At 33.6% G+C, this 21,072-nt stretch overlaps 1 protein-coding gene across 2 annotated transcripts; it reads right to left on the bottom strand.

The window, feature by feature from the left end:
- Positions 1-407: 407 nt before the first annotated feature.
- Positions 408-20,705, bottom strand: LOC133195434 (gelsolin-like protein 2). 2 transcript variants are annotated; one of them, XM_061331277.1, is made up of 13 exons: positions 20,639-20,705; positions 16,163-16,243; positions 12,021-12,094; positions 10,053-10,127; positions 8,891-8,962; positions 8,275-8,402; positions 8,032-8,140; positions 7,300-7,410; positions 5,435-5,521; positions 2,221-2,309; positions 1,535-1,613; positions 1,269-1,364; positions 408-1,039 (listed from the first exon to the last, which is right to left on the bottom strand). In XM_061331277.1, exons 1-13 carry the CDS (start codon positions 20,643-20,645, stop codon positions 944-946), a joined length of 1,104 nt encoding a protein of 367 aa, XP_061187261.1. In that variant the 5' UTR covers positions 20,646-20,705; the 3' UTR covers positions 408-943. The 2 variants fall into 2 exon arrangements, with proteins under 2 accessions (XP_061187261.1, XP_061187260.1); XM_061331276.1 differs by lacking the exon at positions 5,435-5,521 and adding an exon at positions 5,591-5,677 and having other exon boundaries at positions 20,639-20,661.
- Between the last annotated feature and the right edge of the window lie 367 nt (positions 20,706-21,072).

Below are 21,072 nucleotides of genomic sequence, written 5' to 3'. Positions count from 1 at the left end.
CAGACCATTTTGAATTTTCTGAAGTCCGACAAAAAAAAATCACAACAAGCAAATTTATTGCTCTGCAGAGACGAGTATGAAGAAATTGGAAGTGAATAAAATATAGATTGGTTAAAGAATTTGTCTAGAATAAAGGAGTGAAAGGTAGTTGATTGACCAATGCTATAAAATGGACAAATTATCCCCAAGTGTTCGCAGAAAAATTTGCGCCGTAAATTGCACATTATTTTCATTACGGGATCTGTAGTGTAATGGTCAAAGACTAATATATAAAACCATAACGCTACAGTTCTGTAGCTACACTTTCATATGACAGTTCTTAGCAGGTCTCTCTCTTTGTATATATATATATATATATATATGTCAATTTTCTAGTTACAACATGCACTTCAAAAAACATCAATACATCAAATGCTATAACGTTTATTTCTATATAAGGATGATCTGCGATATACAGCATTATTGCGCAAGAAAATAGCACTATAAAACTAGAAAAAATGAAAAGAATGAAAAAAGAGTTCCAAAAATAATTATAAACTCCAAAACCCACATGTTTTACCCTTAATATAAGTAACATTTATAATTGTATACATATGAAAAAAAAAAATAAATTAAGCTTGTAAAGTGAAAAAAAACGTTAGTGATAAAGACAGACAAAAACGAGTTTCTCCAACAATTGGTGTTAATTTTCCTTAGAACACAAATCCATTTATTAAAAAAACTATATATATTGCTAAATCTGGTTTATAACTTTATCTTCGGAAAAGAAATCCATGGATAGAAAACTATGTATTGCTAAATCTACATCAAAACTATAACACTATGATTATTGCTGACATCAGAACAACATATTTAAAGGTTCTTTCAGCTCAAAAACTGTTATCTCTGGGTATCAAATATTTATTAATGAATTAGATTAGCCTCGGCCTTTGTCCTCGGATAACTAAGCGCTGAGGGCCATTCTGATCTGTCTGTCATGTTTTCCCTCGGACAGACATGTGACGCTCAAAAGTGGATGGTCAGTTTTCTGTAGATATTTCTGAAAATTCAAACAAAGAGTAAATTTATTAATCCACCAGAGATCTTTTGAATGAATTTTCATGGTAATGATCATGAACTTAACAATATGTAAGATCTACAATTATATTTTAAAGAAAAATTAAAAATTGGATAAAATACATGGTAACATTAATTAATAAAAGCTTGTTTGGGACTGGTGTAAATCAAGATGCATCATTTATCCATATTGACAATACAGCTCTGCTTACATGGGCATATGTCATTGCATTCTTTCTTTCAGCAACAGAGGTTTCCAATCCAATCCAAACATAGACAGCTTTCTTGGTGTCGACAATAAACACATCCTAATGTTAAAAAAGTCAACAGAAATATATTAATCTCATTGTTACACTCATCCAAACTTAGGTTAGTTAAGCCAGTCTGACCAAAGACAGATCTGTAAGTCTCGATGTTTAATGTCAAATTCCCTGTAGAAAATAATTTAGACAGCAATCCTCAGTGTACATAGACTCACCTTGCTGTCCAAATCAGATGTGGCTACTGACCCAGTCTTCTCTACTTTAAATGTCAGATTTCCCGAGGCATCAGACAATCTATGGAAACAAAATGTTGTAATACGTTGATGATGAAACAAGGTGTAAATTTATATGATGGAGCAACAGTGACTTTTTTTCCATTTCAACGTCCTTTTAAGAAACCTCTGTCTTATAAAGTTCTTGAAGTATATAATACTCCTTTCAAACAACAAGAAAAACAAACTTTGAAAGAAAAAAGTAAAACTTGCAGATCTGTCACACAAGCTTTGAGCCCTTTGTCTTGATTAGATAGTCATAGTAATTTTCTGTATAAAGACCTTACATTTGTACAATTTGTATTAACAGAAAAAATTAAACCTCATGACAAGGTCACCAAAGAATTTGTGAAATATTGACTCAAAAATAAATGTTGATACCCTTGTAGCATGAACTTAATTGTCAGTTGTCTACCTCTAGTTCTTATTGAGAAAAATCGAAAAAATGAAATATTCTGACTTCCTGACACATTTAGTTGAGGGAGATTTTCAACCTATACATCAAGCCAGTCATTTCTCCCATTTTCAACACAGTATTCAGTCAACAGGGGCTTGACCTTGTTTATGAGAAAACATGTGATGGTGTTTGTGTATTTGTGCCCCAATATTTTATATGACCCTCATCCAACCTGAAGAGTTCCACTGTCAAGTCTTTCGGCTTCATGTTCTCTGCTTCATCTGGAACATCGTCTTCAGTCAGGGCATGGTAAAACTCATGCTGTAAAAGGTATTTCTTCCGTATAAATGAATTGTAATCATCATGCCTTAATATCGAAAACAGTCCAATCAAAAAGCAATCAACAATACACCAAAAAAGATTAGATTATGCTTCCATGCTTTTTTGTTTAAAATTAATTAATGAGACTTGATGTTTTTTTTTTTTTATCTTGATCAAATTTTGTGATTTGTTTTATAACTATAACCTTCTCATGAAGGGATAATACAGAACCCATACACTATATTCAACTGAAGACGCTTACAGCATAGTGATTTTTATTCCCCATGGTTTTAAAATGCATTGTTAACTGATTTAAAAAAATACATTTATAACGAATTGAAATTGGTTTCCCTGGGACTTTGCTGTAAGCGTGTATTACTCTAAATTATTTAAATGCAAGTTATTTGCAATATATGGATATTTAGACATTTTCAAAGAACAACAAGATGTGTTTGTGAAACACTGATGCCCCCGTATGGCAGCTTATGGCGAAGGTTAAAGTTTCTCAAATGCAAGTCAAAATCCAGGCCAAAAGATAAACAAGAGGCCCATGGGCCACAGCGCTCACCTGAGTAACTTTGGCCTTGCTGTTTTTCACCTAATTCCTCCCCCCCCCCCCCCCGAAGTTCTTATTGTGGCCCCGCCCTACCCCCAGGGGTCATGATTTGAACAATTTAGAATCTACACTATCCCAGGATGCTTCCACATAAGTTTCAGCTTTTCTGGCCCAGTGGTTCTTGAGAAGAAGATTTTTAAAGATTTTTCCTATATATTTCAATGTAAAACTTGGATTCCCTATTGTGGCCCCGCCCTACCCCCAGGGGTCATGACTTGAACAATTTAGAATCTACACTACCCCAGGATGCTTCCACTTAAGTTTCAGCTTTTCTGGCCCAGTGGTTCTTGAGAAGAAGATTTTTTAATGAGCCCACCCAATTTTTGTATTTTCTTGATTATCTCCCCTTTGAAGGGGACTTGGCCCTTCATATTAACAATTTAAACTCCCCTTCACCCAAGGATGCTTTGTATCAAGTTTGGTTAAAATTTGCCCAGTGGTTCTTGAGAAGAAGTCGAAAATGTGAAAAGTTCACAGACGGACGGACAGACAGACAACGGGTGATCAGAAAAGCTCACTTGAGCTTTCAGCTCAGGTGAGCTAAAAATGTTAAATTTGAAAGCCCTAGCTGCAACTGTTCAAAAGTTATGGCGAAGGTTAAAGTTTTTTAAAAGTAAAACATCAAGGTCAAGGTCAAAGTTGTTGGTATCCAAAGGAAGGTCTTGTCACAAGGATTAATATGTAAAGTATGAAAGCCCTAGCACCAACCATTCAAAAGTTATGGCCAAGGTTAAAGTTTTTCAAAAGTAGGTCAAACTCCTATGTCAAGGTCAAAGGGTCAAAGTGGTTGGTATCCAAAGGAAGGTCTTGTCACAAGGATTACATATGTGAAGTATGAAAGCCCTAGTTCTAACCGTTCAAAAGTTATGGCCAAGGTTAATGTTTTTCAAAATTAGGTCAAACTCCTAGGTCAAGGTCAAAAGGTCAAAGTGGTTGGTATCCAAAGGAAGGTCTTGTCACAAGGATTACATATGTGAAGTATGAAAGCCCTAGCTCTAACCGTTCAAAATTTATGGCCAAGGTTAAATTTTTTCAAAAGTAGGTCAAGGTCAAAAGGTAAAAGTGGTTGGTATCCAAAGGAAGGTCTTGTCACAAGGATTACATATATGAAGTATGAAAGCCCTAGCTCTAACCAATCAAAAGTTATGGCCAAGGTTAAAGTTTTTCAAAAGTAGGTCAAACTCCTAACTCAAGGTCAAAGGGTCAAAGAGGTTATTATCCAGAGGAAGGTCTTGTCACAAGGAATACACATGTCAAGTTTCAAACCCCAAGCACCAACTGTTCAAAAGTTATGGCCAAGGTTAAAGTTTTTCAAAAGTAGGTCAAACTCCAAGGTCAAGGTCAAAAGGTCAAAGTTGTTGGTATCCAAAGAAAGGCCTTGTCACAAGAATACACATGTGAAGTTTGAAACCCCAAGCACCAACTGTTCAGAAGTTATGGGCAAGGTTAAAGTCTCATGAAATTTTGCTAAAGTGGGTCAAACTCCAAGGTCAAGGTCAAAAGGTCAAATATGATTGTACCCAAAGAAAGGTCTTGTCACAAGGAATACACTTGTGAAATATGAAAGTCATAGCTCCAACCAATCAAAAGTTATGGGCAAGGTTAAAGTTGACAACAGACAGACAGACAAACAGATAAACAGACAAACAGACAGACAGGACAAAAACAACATACCCTCGGGATCTTTCGATCTGGGGGCATAATAAAAAGAAATCTTCTATATTACTAATATATAAATGCAATATTTCTATACTTAAATAATTAAAATATTAAGGAATAGACTTGCAACGTTTAATAATCACCTCAGTGTCACAAGGCCAGGAATTTATTAAGCCCCAGTTTGTAATTTATTTTTAATATCCTCCTCTGTTTTAAATGTAAAGGCCATAAAATGTATATATGTAAAGTAAGAGATTTGTCCAAACAAGTAAAAAAGTAATTTAGAATTCTAGCCTGGTAAAAAAAAATTGGGCCTTCTTTGTGTATGACTGTATATCTGTCTTATTTTCTTCCATTTAGAAAACAAACTGATTTATTTACCATTTCTTTCCGAATGACCAAATATTGAACAAGCTTAAATCAACATTGATGGGCATGTATGCTCACTTTTAGTCATTTTGAGATTTGTAATCCTTGATATGAAGATTTTCCTATATCCTTTTATATCTGGAATTTCAAAACAATTTTTTATCTGATCATGGCCTCGTAACAATTTAAAATTCCCTTTATGAATAAAGTTACCACATAAGCTTAATAGTCATACCTGCACTGGGGTTATAGTCATATAGTTGGATAAATAGAGTAATAAATAATAAATTGCATATGAATAAAAATACACTCATTAGTATAAATAATTAACAAGTGTAAATTGTAAATATTATAAATAAAAAATAATGAAATAAACACTCGTTAGTATGTTAATTAATAAGTGCTGAGCCACTACACAACTACACAAGCAGCCCGGGTGTGAACTAGCAATACAAACCCCCGGTTATCTCTCTATACTCACGTCCTTTGATAATAAGCCATCATCAAGAACTTCTGAACGAGCTTTCCCATTTCGCTCGTCTTTCAATTTAAGGATGTACTGCATGGCCTACACAATGACATGTACTCAAGAGTTATTTATAGAAGAGAAATAAGTTTTATTTCTACATTTACTTACACTCTTAGACAACCCCTCTTCCTCAAGAACCTCAGACTTGGCCCGTCCTCGGCGTTCATCTTTCAGGGCAATCAAATACTGCATTGCCTGGTGATGTTGTGTGAACATGATTGTCAGTTATTTACAGTTCAAAGAAATTGTTTTAGTTATGTACATGTGATCAATGTTATTTAGTAGAGTTTTAAATCCTTGAAGTATGAAAAACAAAAACATGTAATGCTGCCTCATTCATAAAAAAAACCCCAAACTAAATAGCATTAAAGTCTGACAAGCTTTATCCACCTTTTTGACTTATTATTTATAAAAAAAAGTATTTATTTGTTCAAACATTTTTTTTTTAAATAATTACTTATCCCCCCCCCCCCCCCCCTTCTGTGCCTGGAGGAAAAAATAGCAAAGACTCTGTAACTGACATATAACAGATACATGTCGCTCCTTAAGAAATTTTCCAGCAGCATCTTAAGAAGATTTCCTAAATCTTTGGATAAAACCTTGAAATTCCAAAAGTAGGTCACCATGACCTACTTCTTAGTTTGCATACTCTGAGAACCAAAGATGCATCGATTGACAAAGTTTAATGATTCTAAACCTCTTAATATCTGATACATTCAGATATAGTCATGAAATACCAAAGGTAGGTCACAGTAACCTACTTTTTGGTTGAAACAATACAAGGACTCAAGTTAGTCAACTTACAAAGTTTGATCATTTTTAGTCTCTTATTACCCTAAATATTGAGATACAACAATGAAATTCCAAAAGAAGTAAACTGTGACTTACTTTTTGTTGACACAGTCCGTTGACTTGCGATGCATCAATTGACAAAATTTGATGATTCTAAACCTCTTATTATCCTAAATATTCCAATATTTATGATTTTGAGCCCCTTATTATTGGAACTATTTAGAAGAAGTCATAAAATTCCAAAAGTAGGTCACCATGACCTACTTCTTGCAAACACATATTCTGAGAACCCAAGATGCATCAACTGTCAAAGTTTGTTGATTCTTATCCTCTTTATTTGAAATACATACATATGAAATACAATATATAGATATATTCTTTATAGTGAGAAAAATATGAAAGATTTAATAAAATAAAATTTTAGGCAACTTTGAAGTGACCTTTAGATCACATACTTTGTCCCAGGGTGATGCCTTGAACAATTTTTGAATTAATAGCCTATCCTCATCCTTATGCTTAAGTTTGGTGATAATCTGCCCAGCGGTTCTAGAAAAGAAGATTTTTTAGCAACCACTACTTTTGATTATCTCCCCTTATTTGAGAATCAGATTATCTCCCTTTATTTAAGGGTCACATCCTTCTTTTTATTTTCAATGAGAGCCCCTGGGTGTGGGTGAAGGATACTCTGTGACAAATTTGACAAAAAAATGACCAAGGGGTTCTTGAGATATGGCCAATTGGTCCATATTACAAAAAGTTGACGCACATCGCACACCGCACAAATGGCCACAGCATTAGTTCTCTGAGCAATTGACCCAGATGCGTTAAAAAGATTAACTCAATCAAAATTAATAAATTAAATTTTAACCATGTAAACCTAAAACAGTATCCCTGTATCCGAGTATTATCCGGGGCCCCTGAATCTCCAGTCAGGTGGTGTACAACTGAGCTATCTGGCCACCGGCATTCAAACCCGTCTGACCGCCACATGAGTATTCTAATTGTACTCTGCCCCTTAAACATACCTTCATCCTCTCGTCCTTGTTGCTGCCTTTACCGTTCCACTGGTAAATAGTCAAACCCAGATCCAGAATAAAAACATCTCCACTGTCCAATCGACTCGCAGAGCGTGGAACCTAGGGATGAAATACTATTAGCAACACTTATACGTGGTCCAAGAGAATGAAAAAATGGCAACAAAACCATTCATTTCTTATATGTGAATCATAAGGAAAAAAAAAGAAAGGCAACAAAACAATTCATTGTCAAGTTTGCCTACAGCTAGACAGAATGAAAGATGTGTACATGTACACGAAAAGGTAGATGGACATATAGACAGGTGAACAATGTAATTATACCATTCTACATGTATATTTTCTCATGGGGCCTCAATAAAATATAAAAAAAATATCCACACAATCAATACTTCTATAAATTTTAAATTTTTTAACTCACTGCCTTGTCTGTATATGTATTGTATATTTCAAAACCCCTGAATTATCCTTCAGGTGAGTTACAATTAATGGAAGAGCCATTCTAACAGCTACTAACATTAAACTCTTGAATGTGAGTGTGGATTTTGATTTTTCGCTTATGACGTTGCACTTGCATGGCAATCAATGTTTGTGACATCAAAATAAGAATCATAACCTTTTGACCTCCCTATCCATGTTATGGTGTATTAAATGCTGAAACTTTCCACACATTTTATAAGCAAAATACGTGTGGAACAAAATTATGTAATATATTTCTGTTACCTGTTTGACCTCCACATGTTTCCTGGTGCCACAGAAGTGAAACAGACGAGGTGTGTACTTTTCAGGGGTCACCTTGTTAAATCCGGTGTCTGCTCCTCCTTCTAGAATTCTGTAAAATAAAATTCTTATGATTTAGAGATACAAAGAGCAATTTTTCCTACAAAGTCAGACAGGATACCACTGAGTGACGGTAGACCAGCAGGGACTAAGCACTTACTAGAATTTGTTCAAAAATAAACTTACGTGATTGTATCAAAATAGGACTTGAAGAGATCAGACTCAAAGCCCTGGACTTCTCTGTGTTGGATTGGCTTGTCGTCAAGAAATGTATCAAGTTCCACTGTTTTATACGCTGCTGTACCGTACTCATCCTGCAGACAAATCAAAACAATGAAATGAAAGTAAGATTATATCCATCTTTGAGATACAAGCAAAACAAGTCTACAGAATCTTTTTTTTAGTAAAATCCTGAAAATGATTTTCTTTCCGAAGGTTTGACAATTTTTTTTTTTTTGCTAAATTCTATAATGGTTCATTTCATATTATATAAAAAGCCATGACATATGCCCTGCCAGTTTCAACAGATGGGTTTTGTTAAATCGAAAAATAATATCATATATTCACCCCTATAAGTGCCCCTCCCTTCTTAATTTGAAATAATTTAGTAAAACCGTACTTTCTTAAAATACTCATATATTTAATGCCCTTTCACTGCAATCTGCATTACCTGTAGATAGAGGGTAATTCCTAGAAATGAGAGAATTCATGTTTTCTAATGTTCATCAGGTGGTCCTAATTTTTTAAGTTCTGCACCATATATAAGTAATCATACCTGAGTGCTGTATATAAGTAATCCTACCTGAGTGCTGTACTTCCCGATCCAGAAGTGGACATCATACAGTAGCTCATCACTACTCTCCTCCTTGTAGGTCTAAAAAGAAATTGATAATCATTATATTACAGGGGTTATTACAGTTACAATATATAAATCAACATCAAGGGTCATTACATTACAGGGGTCATTACAGTCACAGTATATAAATCAAGGGTCATTACATTACAGGGGTCATTACAGTAACAGTATATAAATCAAGGGTCATTACATTACAGGGGTCATTACATCACAGGGGCCATTACATTACAGGGGCCATTACAATGACAGTAGACAAACCCAGGGCCATTACATTACAGGGGTCATTACAATAACCAGTACACAAATCAAGGATCATTACATTACAGGGGCCATAACAACGACAGTACACAAATCAAGGATCATTACATTATAGGGATCATTACAATAACCAGTACACAAATCAAGGATCATTACATAACAGGGGCCATAACAACGACAGTACACAAATCAAGGATCATTACATTATAGGGATCATTACAATAACCAGTACACAAATCAAGGATCATTACATTACAGGGGCCATTACAACGACAGTACACAAATCAAGGATCATTACATTATAGGGATCATTACAATAATCAGTACACAAATCAAGGGTCATCCCTTCACTGGGGTCATTACAATAACAATCAACAAATCAAGGGTCATTGCATTACAGGGGTCATTACATTGCAGGGGTCAGTACATTACAGGGGTCAGTACATTACAGGTTTTATAAATTTACAGGGGTAATATCACTGCAGGGGTCATTACATTACAGGGATAATTACATTTACAGGGGTAATATCACTTCAGGGGTTGTTACATTGCAGGGGTCATTACATTTCAGGGGTCATTTCATTACAGGAGTATTTAAATCAATGGTCAACTAAACATGGGTCATTAGTTAACAGTTATAATATTACAGGGTCATTACAATAGGTCAACAAATCAAGTGTCATTACACTAACAGTCAACAAACCTGATGTCATTGCATTATCAGTCAAATATACAGGGCTTAATATAAGGTTACAAAAACACAAGGGTTTTAGGAGTAAAGCAACCAGTTGAAATTTTTTTTTTACAAATAAAGATGTAGACAACCATTCATCTATGAAGAAATACTCACATTCAATACAATGTAAGAATCTCCATTGTAAAATTTCCCATAATCCTCTTTGGGCCATGATGTCACCTTGAATTTCTAGAATAAATAAAATCATTTTAAACAAATAATTATTTCTGATGAAGCTAACATATTCAGTTGTTGTCTGTAAGAAAACACAAAGGAAGTACCAGGAATGTAAAATTTTGATTCATTATAAACAAAATTCATTATACCTGATAAGATCATAATATGTTTCTGAACTATAGGGAGTGAAAACTCTTTTTGCTGTAATCATAAACTTATTATATGCATGTTTGCTATAACCATGTTTTTACTGAACTAGAATTTAAAGCCCAAACAAGACTTGTCAACAATGTTAACGACAACAATGGGACACAAGGACATCTGTCACCAACTTAACCAACCCAACCCCGCAATTTTCATAATGACAGTAAAATATTCAGAATAACTCCAAGAGTTATTGTCCTTGGATTAAAGTGAACATATTTTATAAAGTGTGCTTGTTACTTGAGGGTTAAACATCATAGAATCAACTTTTAAATCAAGAGACTGAGGCCTGTAATACCATGCTTATAATGCTGGACACCTTTTATCAAATGTTAGCATATATATCTGGGGAATACTGGGTGTAGCATATAATATATCTGGGGAATGCTGTGTATAAATCTACTTTACAAGTGTATAAACTATATAAAGAAAAAAATTCCTCTTGTTTTTTTTCTTTTTAACCTCAGTGGGTGAATTCAAAATAGGGGCAAATTTGAGAGATATATAGTTATATCTTTTAACAAAATTACACTTGCAAGATGGAAAATGAAAATGGGGAAAAATTGTTTGCATATACATCATATGTAAAAGGGTGATATAACCTTGTATACAGTATATATACTGACCACAATCAATAGGGTGATACAACCTTGTATACAGCATATATACTGACCACAATCAATAGGGTGATATAACCTTGTATAAAGCATATATACTGACCACAATCAATAGGGTGATACAACCTTGTATACAGTACATATACTGACCACAATCAATAGGGTGATACAACCTTGTATACATCATATATACTGACCACAATAGGGTGATATAACCTTGTATACAGTATATATACTGACCACAATCAGTAGGGTGATACAACCTTGTATACAGTACATATACTGACCACAATCAATAGGGTGATACAAGCTTGTATACAGCATATATACTGACCACAATAGGGTGATATAACCTTGTATAAAGCATATATACTGACCACAATCAATAGGGTGATACAACCTTGTATAAAGCATATATACTGACCACAATCAATAGGGTGATACAACCTTGTATACAGCATATATACTGACAATAATCAATAGGGGGATATAACCTTGTATACAGCATACATACTGACCACAATCAATAGGGGGATATAGCCTTGTATACAGTATATATACTGACCACAATAGGGTGATATAACTTTGTATACAGCATATATACCTACCAAAATAGTGTGATACTAGATATCGTTGAGATGGTGGCCATCTCAAAGAGCCCACCTTTCGGCAACGAACATGAAAATGTAAGGTAGCCTATTTTTGACCTTGACCCTTGACCTAAAAACTTCGTTCAAGGTCACTGCACATCCATTGACCAGTGGCATTCTGTGAGTGAAGTATGAGCCACATTGGACCAAGGGGAGAGAAGATATGCTCCAGACATATAATTCTGCTATTACCTTAACCTTAGACCTAGAAACATGGTTCAAGGTCACTGCAGACTCTTTACCCAAAGACACTCTGTGGGTGAAGTATGAGCCAGATTGGGCCAAGGAGAGAGAAGATATGCTTTGAACAAGAGATCTCAGATGGACAGATGGAAGGAAGGACGGATGGATGGAAGGACAGATGGACGGACAGACTGATCACTATAGGGTGCCCGCAGTGCCCTAAAAACCTGGCATACTGCATAAATACTGACCACAATCCTCCAGATTTGGAGTCCGGGTTTCTGTCCAATTCCTTTCCAGGCGGGCTCAGACTCTGCAGACTCCTCTACAACAAAAATAACATGTATAAACAAAGAAAATAACAACAAGTACAAACAAAAATAACAACAAGTACAAACAAAAATAACAACAAGTACAAACAAAAATAACAACAAGTACAAACAAACATAGGTAATCAAAGATTACGAAGCTAACCTCGACGAATGTTATCTATAAGTAAGGCAAGTTTCACATAAAATTTTTTTTTCTACTTAAGGTACATCCCAAGATCAATATTCATGCAAGTTTGGTTTAAGTAGGACTTATAGTTACTTGGAAATAGACCTGCTCAAAGAACTTTTAAGCTGTTAAGTAATCAAGAAAATTGTGGTGAGTTCCAAAATCCAAAGCAAGTCTGGAAGTTTTCATCCTTAGATGCACCATCTATGCAAGTTAAATCATAAAAGGCCATAATATTATAAAGCTTCTCTAAAAAATTACCCTGGTCACTCATCTGGAAAATGTAGGTCAGATTCAGAATCCAAAGCAAGTCTGGAAGTGTCCATCCCTAGATACATCATCCATGCTAATTTGGTTAAAATATAGCAAAAATTCGCTCAAGTGGAAAATCTAGGTCAGATCCAGCATCCGAAGCAGGTTGGTTAGTGTCCATCCCTAGATGCATCATCTAGTTACTTGGGAACAGGACTGCTCCAAAATCTAAACCGGGTCTTACATGTGGAAAATCTAGCTCAGATCCAGCATCTGAAGCAAGTGTGGTAATGTCAATCCCTGGATGCATCATCCATGCAAGTTTGGTCAAGGTAGGGCTTATAGTTACTTGGGAATGGACCTGCTCTAAAAAACTTTATCCTAGTCAATCATCTAGAAAATCTAGGTCAAATCCAGCATCTGAAGCAAGTGTGGTAGTGTCCATCCCTAGATGCATCATGCATGCAAGTTTGGTCCTGGTAGGGCTAATCATTACTTGGGAATGGACTTGCTCCAAGAACTTTAACCTGATCACTCATCTGGAAAATCTAGGTCAAATACAGCATCTGAAGCAAGTGTGGTAGTGTCCATCCCTAGATGCATCATGCAATTAAGTTTGGTCCAGGTAGGGCTAATCATTACTTGGGAATGGACCTGCTCCAAAAACTTTAACCTGGTCACTCATCTGGAAAATCTAGGTCAGATCCAGCATCCGAAGCAAGAGTGGTAGTGTCCATCCCTAGACGCATCATCCATGCAAGTTTGGTCCAGGTAGGGCTTATAGTTACTTGGGAATGGACCTGCTCCAAAAACTTTAACCTGGTCATTCATCTGGAAAATCTAGGTCAGATCCAGCATCCGAAGCAAGAGTGGTAGTGTCCATCCCTAGACGCATCATCCATGCAAGTTTGGTCCAGGTAGGGCTTATAGTATGCAAGTTTGGTAAAGGTAGGGCTTATAGTTACTTGGGAATGGACCTGCTCCAAAAACTTTAACCTGGTCATTCGTCGAGGTGAGCTAAAAATAACAACAAGTACAAACAAAAATAACAACATGTACAGACAAAACAGAAATAACAACCATACAGAAAACAAAAATAACAACAAGTACAGACACAACAAAAATAGTTAATAATCAAACGTGCTTTCTATATGCGTATCATCCTCACACAAAATCGATATCATCAATATATCATCCCAGCCCTATGACATTGTGTATAATACATAGTTTACTTTTGACCCGTTTCTCTGTATAGGGTATAATACATACTTTTGACCTGTTTCTCTGTATAGGGTATAATACCTACTTTTGACCTGTTTCTCTGTATAGGGTATAATACCTACTTTTGACCTGTTTCTCTGTATAGAGTATAATACATACTTTTTAAAAGTTTCTCTGTATAGGGTATAATACATACTTTTGACCTGTTTCTCTGTATACGCAGGTAGGTTAAGGCTTCCCGTAGAAAATGACAGTGCACTTTGTGCCTTTACATCTCTGAACTACCAAAATGTGACGTCATAATGGAAAATGACGTCAGGCCACTGCAAACTTGAGGTGTTATGACGGGGAGAGTGTCATGAACTTTACTCTTTATTTCAAACTGCATGTAAAATGCTAGATAGCTATTGAAAAATCCAAGGGTCGTTAAAGGTTTTTTAAGTCTTATATGTCCGAATATCTTTAAAATACACCGCTTACCTACCCTTGATTGAAATTCATCATGTTCAGAATGCTAATGAAAAATATACTTTTGAAATGTACTCTATTTATACCCGTGGTTGAAGAAGAATTTGTTTTGTATGTATAAAAGAGCCTGGCGCAGGTGATTAATGAGGATTAATCTGAGAATTTTTGTGGAAATCTGTAAGAAGAGGTTGTTCTCTAACTGAATCTTGCTTGGGAAAAATGTGTGTTGGCTTTGTTTTAATACAGATTACGATATTGTGTGGAAAATACCCTCAAATTTGTAGGTAAGTTGAATTTCTCAGGAAATATTTTGTACCTAAGTAATACTACGACTTTTCCCAAGCACATTTCGGATACACAAGGATACGATGAGTTTATTTATATAACAAAATGTTAATAAATATTGTGTTAATCAGCTGCGATGAAGCGATTTATATGAAACACTTAAAAAAATTATAATTGACCGTCACGTGATCAACAAAGTCATGTGATATCATAACAAGTATGCTAATATATAGCCGAGAAAACCCTTTATATAAATTGGAAGTACTAAAGTTCAATACTTATAAATTAAAATCAAAACCGACCTCGCAATGACATATTATGTTTTGAACGCATTTTAAAGCTTCGGGAAGCCTTAACATAGCTGCGTAGGGTATAATACCTACTTTTGACCTGTTTCTCTGTATAGGGTATAATACCTACTTTTGACCTGTTTCTCTGTATTGGGTATAATACCTACTTTTGACCTGTTTCTCTGTATAGGGTATAATACATACTTTTGACCTGTTTCTCTGTATAGGGTATAATATACAATTCATTACCTCTTATGAGGCCAACATGGTGAAATAAGGACCCTCGACCTGGCCCACGAGGTGACCTGACCTGACCGAGGCCGCATAGCGGCCGAGGTCAGGTCAGGTCAGCGAGTGGTCCAGGTCGAGGGTCCTCATTTCACCATGTTGAATTCACACGGGGTAATCAATTGTTTTATTATATCGATATACATGTAAGTTAAGACAATTTTTGTAGGCTTAATTAATAAAATTATATCATAATAAATTGTGTATTAGACTTACGGGCTGTTAACATGCATTTTTATAAATTCACAAATACCATTCCCGAGTACAATGACAATCTGCTGCAGACTTTTACTGTACAAAAGAGCCGAGTCTGCATTCGTTAATTTGACATTGTAACGAAAGTTTCAATGAAACGATAAATTTAATGATGTTTCTCTGTATAGGGTTTAATACCTACTTTTGACCTGTTTCTCTGTATTGGGTATAATACCTACTTTTGACCTGTTTCTCTGTATACGCAGGTAGGTTAAGGCTTCCCATAGAAAATTACAATATGTACAGACATAAAAAAAATAGTTAATAATCAAATGTGCTATCTATATGTGTATCATCCTCACACAAAATCGATATCATCAATATATCATCCCAGCCCTATGTGTATAATACATAGATTACTTTTGACCCATTTCTCTGTATAGGGTATAATACATACTTTTGACCTGTTTCTCTGTATAGGGTATAATACCTACTTTTGACCTGTTTCTCTGTATAGGGTATAATACCTACTTTTGACCTGTTTCTCTGTATAGAGTATAATACCTACTTTTGACCTGTTTCTCTGTATAGGGTATAATACATACTTTTGACCTGTTTCTCTGTATAGGGTATAATACATAATTTTGACCTGTTTCTCTGTATAGAGTATAATACATACTTTTGACCTGTTTCTCTGTATAGGGTTAATACGTACTTTTGACCTGTTTCTTTGTATAGAGTATAATACATACTTTTGACCTGTTTCTGTATAGGGTTAATGCGTACTTTTGACCTGTTTCTCTGTATAGAGTATAATACATACTTTTGACCTGTTTCTCTGTATAGGGTTAATACGTACTTTTGACCTGTTTCTTTGTATAGAGTATAATACCTACTTTTGACCTGTTTCTCTGTATCTGATCCAAACAATGCTAGATTGCTGTCCTTCCAATCATATTGCTTGGCTTTGACAAGACCTACAATGATAAAAAATCTGAGACATTAGACCTACTCTGATTAATTAAAATTACAGCTGAATTATAAAGAAAGGAATTAACACATAAAAATTAGACACTAGTCACTCACATGATTTAGGTAGCATAAAAATTAGACACTAGTTAATCATGTGATTTAGGTAACATAAAAATTAGACACTAGTCATGCATGTGATTCAGGTAGCATAAAAATTAGACACTAGTCACTCATGTGATTTAGGTAACATAAAAATTAGACACTAGTCACTCGTGTGATTTAGGTAACATAAAAATTAGACACTAGTCACTCATGTGATTTAGGTAACATAAAAATTAGACACTAATCGCTCATGTGATTTAGGTAACATAAAAATTAGACACTAGTCACTCATGTGATTTAGGTAACATAAAAATTAGACACTAGTCACTCACGTGATTCAGGTAACATAAAAATTAGACACTAGTCACTCATGTGATTCAGGTAACATAAAAATTAGACACTAATAAGAGTTTTCTTGTCTTTCATTGAATTTATACATCCTTGCTCACATTTATTTTAGGATTTTTTTTTAAGGTTATGTCTAGTTTTTTAAGATCTTTGAAGCTATGATTATAAATTAATGGATACATAATGAAAGGTTTGTGTTTGACAACACATTTAATAACCTATAGCTTTTATGAAAGGTTTGTGTGTGACAACACCTTTAGCTTTTATGATAGGAAATACCTCCTTTACCATAATTTATATAAGGACATATAAATTGAGGAAGTAAACTTGAGGGCTATTTGAGAGTTTAAACAAATTAAATATGCTATATTCATGCATATTTCACATGGAAATTGAAAAATTTCAACCTGAAATATACCCATGTGTATACCGGTATATCAATGTGTATATATATTTTGTATATATATCTATGTGTACGGTATTTTGTATATATATCTATGTGTATGGTATTTTGTATATATATCTATGTGTACGGTATTTTGTATATATATCTATGTGTACGGTATTTTGTATATATATCTATGTGTACGGTATTTTGTATATATATCTATGTGTACGGTATTTTGTATATATATCTATGTGTACGGTATTTTGTATATATATCTATGTGTACGGTATTTTGTATATATATCTATGTGTACGGTATTTTGTATATATATCTATGTGTATGGTATTTTGTATATATATCTATGTGTACGGTATTTTGTATATATATCTATGTGTACGGTATTTTGTATATATATCTATGTGTACGGTATTTTGTATATATATCTATGTGTACGGTATTTTGTATATATATCTATGTGTACGGTATTTTGTATATATATCTATGTGTACGGTATTTTGTATATATATCTATGTGTACGGTATTTTGTATATATATCTATGTGTATGGTATTTTGTATATATATCTATGTGTATGGTATTTTGTATATATATCTATGTGTACGGTATTTTGTATATATATCTATGTGTACGGTATTTTGTATATATATCTATGTGTACGGTATTTTGTATATATATCTATGTGTACGGTATTTTGTATATATATCTATGTGTATGGTATTTTGTATATATATCTATGTGTACGGTATTTTGTATATATATCTATGTGTACGGTATTTTGTATATATATCTATGTGTACGGTATTTTGTATATATATCTATGTGTATGGTATTTTGTATATATATCTATGTGTACGGTATTTTGTATATATATCTATGTGTACGGTATTTTGTATATATATCTATGTGTACGGTATTTTGTATATATATCTATGTGTACGGTATTTTGTATATATATCTATGTGTACGGTATTTTGTATATATATCTATGTGTACGGTATTTTGTATATATATCTATGTGTACGGTATTTTGTATATATATCTATGTGTACGGTATTTTGTATATATATCTATGTGTACGGTATTTTGTATATATATCTATGTGTACGGTATTTTGTATATATATCTATGTGTACGGTATTTTGTATATATATCTATGTGTACGGTATTTTGTATATATATCTATGTGTATGGTATTTTGTATATATATCTATGTGTACGGTATTTTGTATATATATATCTATGTGTACGGTATTTTGTATATATATCTATGTGTACGGTATTTTGTATATATATCTATGTGTATGGTATTTTGTATATATATCTATGTGTACGGTATTTTGTATATATATCTATGTGTACGGTATTTTGTATATATATCTATGTGTACGGTATTTTGTATATATATCTATGTGTACGGTATTTTGTATATATATCTATGTGTATGGTATTTTGTATATATATCTATGTGTACGGTATTTTGTATATATATCTATGTGTACGGTATTTTGCAGACTAGATACTAATGTTACAAGAGAAGCCATACATCTCTCATTTATGTCTGGTCACGATAATTGTCACACATTGACGCTGCTGTCTTCTGAGGAAGATTTTTTTTTTTTTTAGATTTTTCTCTTTCTTAAGCTATTACTCTGACTCCATTCTGAGTCTGCACTGAGGATGCTTGCATATTGATATAACTAATCATGGTCCCACCATTCTTGATAAAAAAAAGATTTTCAAATATTTTTTCCTATTTATTCCAATATGAAACTTTGATCCTGGATTGAACATGTTGAAGATCTAATCTATTAAAAAATTATCAACTTAAACAGACATTTAATCACAAAATTTCACCCAAATCATTAGACGTTATATCGAGTTTCCACTGTGATGCCCTATCTTATTGATACAGTGATCCATGACTCAGCATAAAACTAATCAGTTCCGGATTTGTTCTGTCATTCAGTCCACTTGTATATCATGACTACATTTCCTATAGTATACAATTACACCATACAGATGTTTACAGTCATTGAACTTAACTAAGGCTTGAAACATGGGCGGCTATTAGTACCCGGAGTTCACAGGGCCTTCAACGACATGCACATCATGTCTACAGTACAGAGTCTCAAAGTGTCAAGTCACAAGTTACGTGTTAACTTTCAAACTCTTAAGTACGCATGGTGGTTGTGTTTTGTGTCAATTTAAAAATCCAACTATTAAATATATGATTATATCTATGTATATATATATATATATATCTATATATATGATCAATATGATTATAGTAATTATTATATGCATTTATTTAGATAATATTATTACCATGATTACATTAGGCAAACATCTCTTATTATTTCTACACTGTAAACTATTATTCGCAACATCTTTTATTCACAATTCTACAGTTTGGAGTTTATCTGCCACTACTAATTTTCACAACAATGGCAATATTCTAAATAATTACAAAGGTGAAGTATTGGTTCGCAAAGAGAAATATTTGCGAGTAAAAGAATGTCCTGAAACTTGCTGATATTTCTCGATCACAATTCAAAGTTGGTTTACAGTAATTCATGCTTTAAGTTCTCAAGGAAATTCTAATGTTTGATTTTGAACCCAGTATAATTCAAAGTAACCTCCCATGAACAAGTTGTACATTCCTAAAACACATATAAAAAGTCTATTTCCTAATCTTAATAAAGTTCAAAGTCATCCTAGCTCACTAATACATGTAAAATCATGATAAAAATGATAAATGCCTACATGATATCGTGAAGTGTATTTTACACGTAGACTAAATCTCACTCCTTCCTGAATAAGGATGGCCTGTATCCTTCTGGGTGAACTGTATTTGTTGATTCAGTTGATAAAGATATTAGATCTCTTAAAAAACTTTTATATTTTCAATGTATTACTTCCTTTAGATTACACAACTTAAGACTGGCCTCAGATCAAAAGAAATTGTTCATAAGTGTTTTCTTTTTCTTCTTTTTTTTTGGCAAAAAGATTTGCTACAAAATGTGTATTAATTTTGCATTTTATTAACTTCAAAAATAATTTATCTCCACAAATTATTTTGTTTAGAAATATATCAAATTTTGAAAATCAGCTCACAACTGTGTCAGTGCAACAGATAAAAACAGGTTTCTAAAATGTTTATACAACGCTGACAGAAAAATGCAAATGTCAAGTGTTATCTAGCTATTATATAAAGCTCTTTGTAGAGATCTCTTATTCACAGGAAACTTCAAACGACAATAATCATATAATATTATTTTCCTTGTATTATGAATACTTTAAATTCTCCCAATTCACCCTGCATCACATTAACACATTTACTATTTCTTATGATATTATGAGAATAATATAATTCTTCCAGAATTCTGCATTCTATCGAGCCTTAAAATAACTGGGAACACATCAGAAATTAGATTGAGGAAGAAAAGGAGAGAGGAAAGATATCACTTAAACACCTATGTTATTAATATTTTTGCTGATAAACTTGTACAAGATATAACAGAAATAAATTGTACAGCACAAACCTGACATTTTGACCACCGTCCGCTTATAAATCGTCACTCCTCGACAAACAGGAAGTGTAACTCTCTATATATATACACCCTGGTCCGACAGGAACTGAAATGTACACACCAAAACATCAGGCCACGCAAAATAATTATTTGTTTTATTGATCTATTCTGTAAACAATTATTCATAAGCTGTCTACGCTAATTTAAAAAAAAAAAAAGAATTAGCAGTCTACGCTACAATATTTCTGATTTCCCTTAAAGATTGCAATTGTCTAATGCCTGTTAAATCCTTAATTTGCATAAAATTAACAACTAAATATTCTATATCATTTTATTTTTAATTATGTAACTATGAACTACATAAACAAAAGCAATAAACATATAAAGTTGATATAAGTTCTTCAAATATCTGTGGTCTTTGCCTTGAATTTATAGCATAAATAAGA

This window comes from Saccostrea echinata, unplaced genomic scaffold (assembly GCF_033153115.1).
Source record: "Saccostrea echinata isolate AGI-Se365-2 ecotype Australia unplaced genomic scaffold, CSIRO_AGI_Sech_v1 ptg000029l, whole genome shotgun sequence".
Lineage (NCBI taxonomy): Eukaryota > Metazoa > Mollusca > Bivalvia > Ostreida > Ostreidae > Saccostrea > Saccostrea echinata.
This window is presented reverse-complemented; position numbering and strand designations above follow the sequence as displayed.

Excerpts from the sequence above, each read along its gene's own strand:
- LOC133195434 (XM_061331277.1), bottom strand. Across the intron at positions 8,963-10,052 it reads ATTCTTACATTGTATTGAAT|ACCTACAAGGAGGAGAGTAG; the intron begins GTGAGTATTTCT and ends ATTTCTTTTTAG. Across the intron at positions 2,310-5,434 it reads ATGGCTTATTATCAAAGGAC|CATGAGTTTTACCATGCCCT; the intron begins GTGAGTATAGAG and ends TACCTTTTACAG.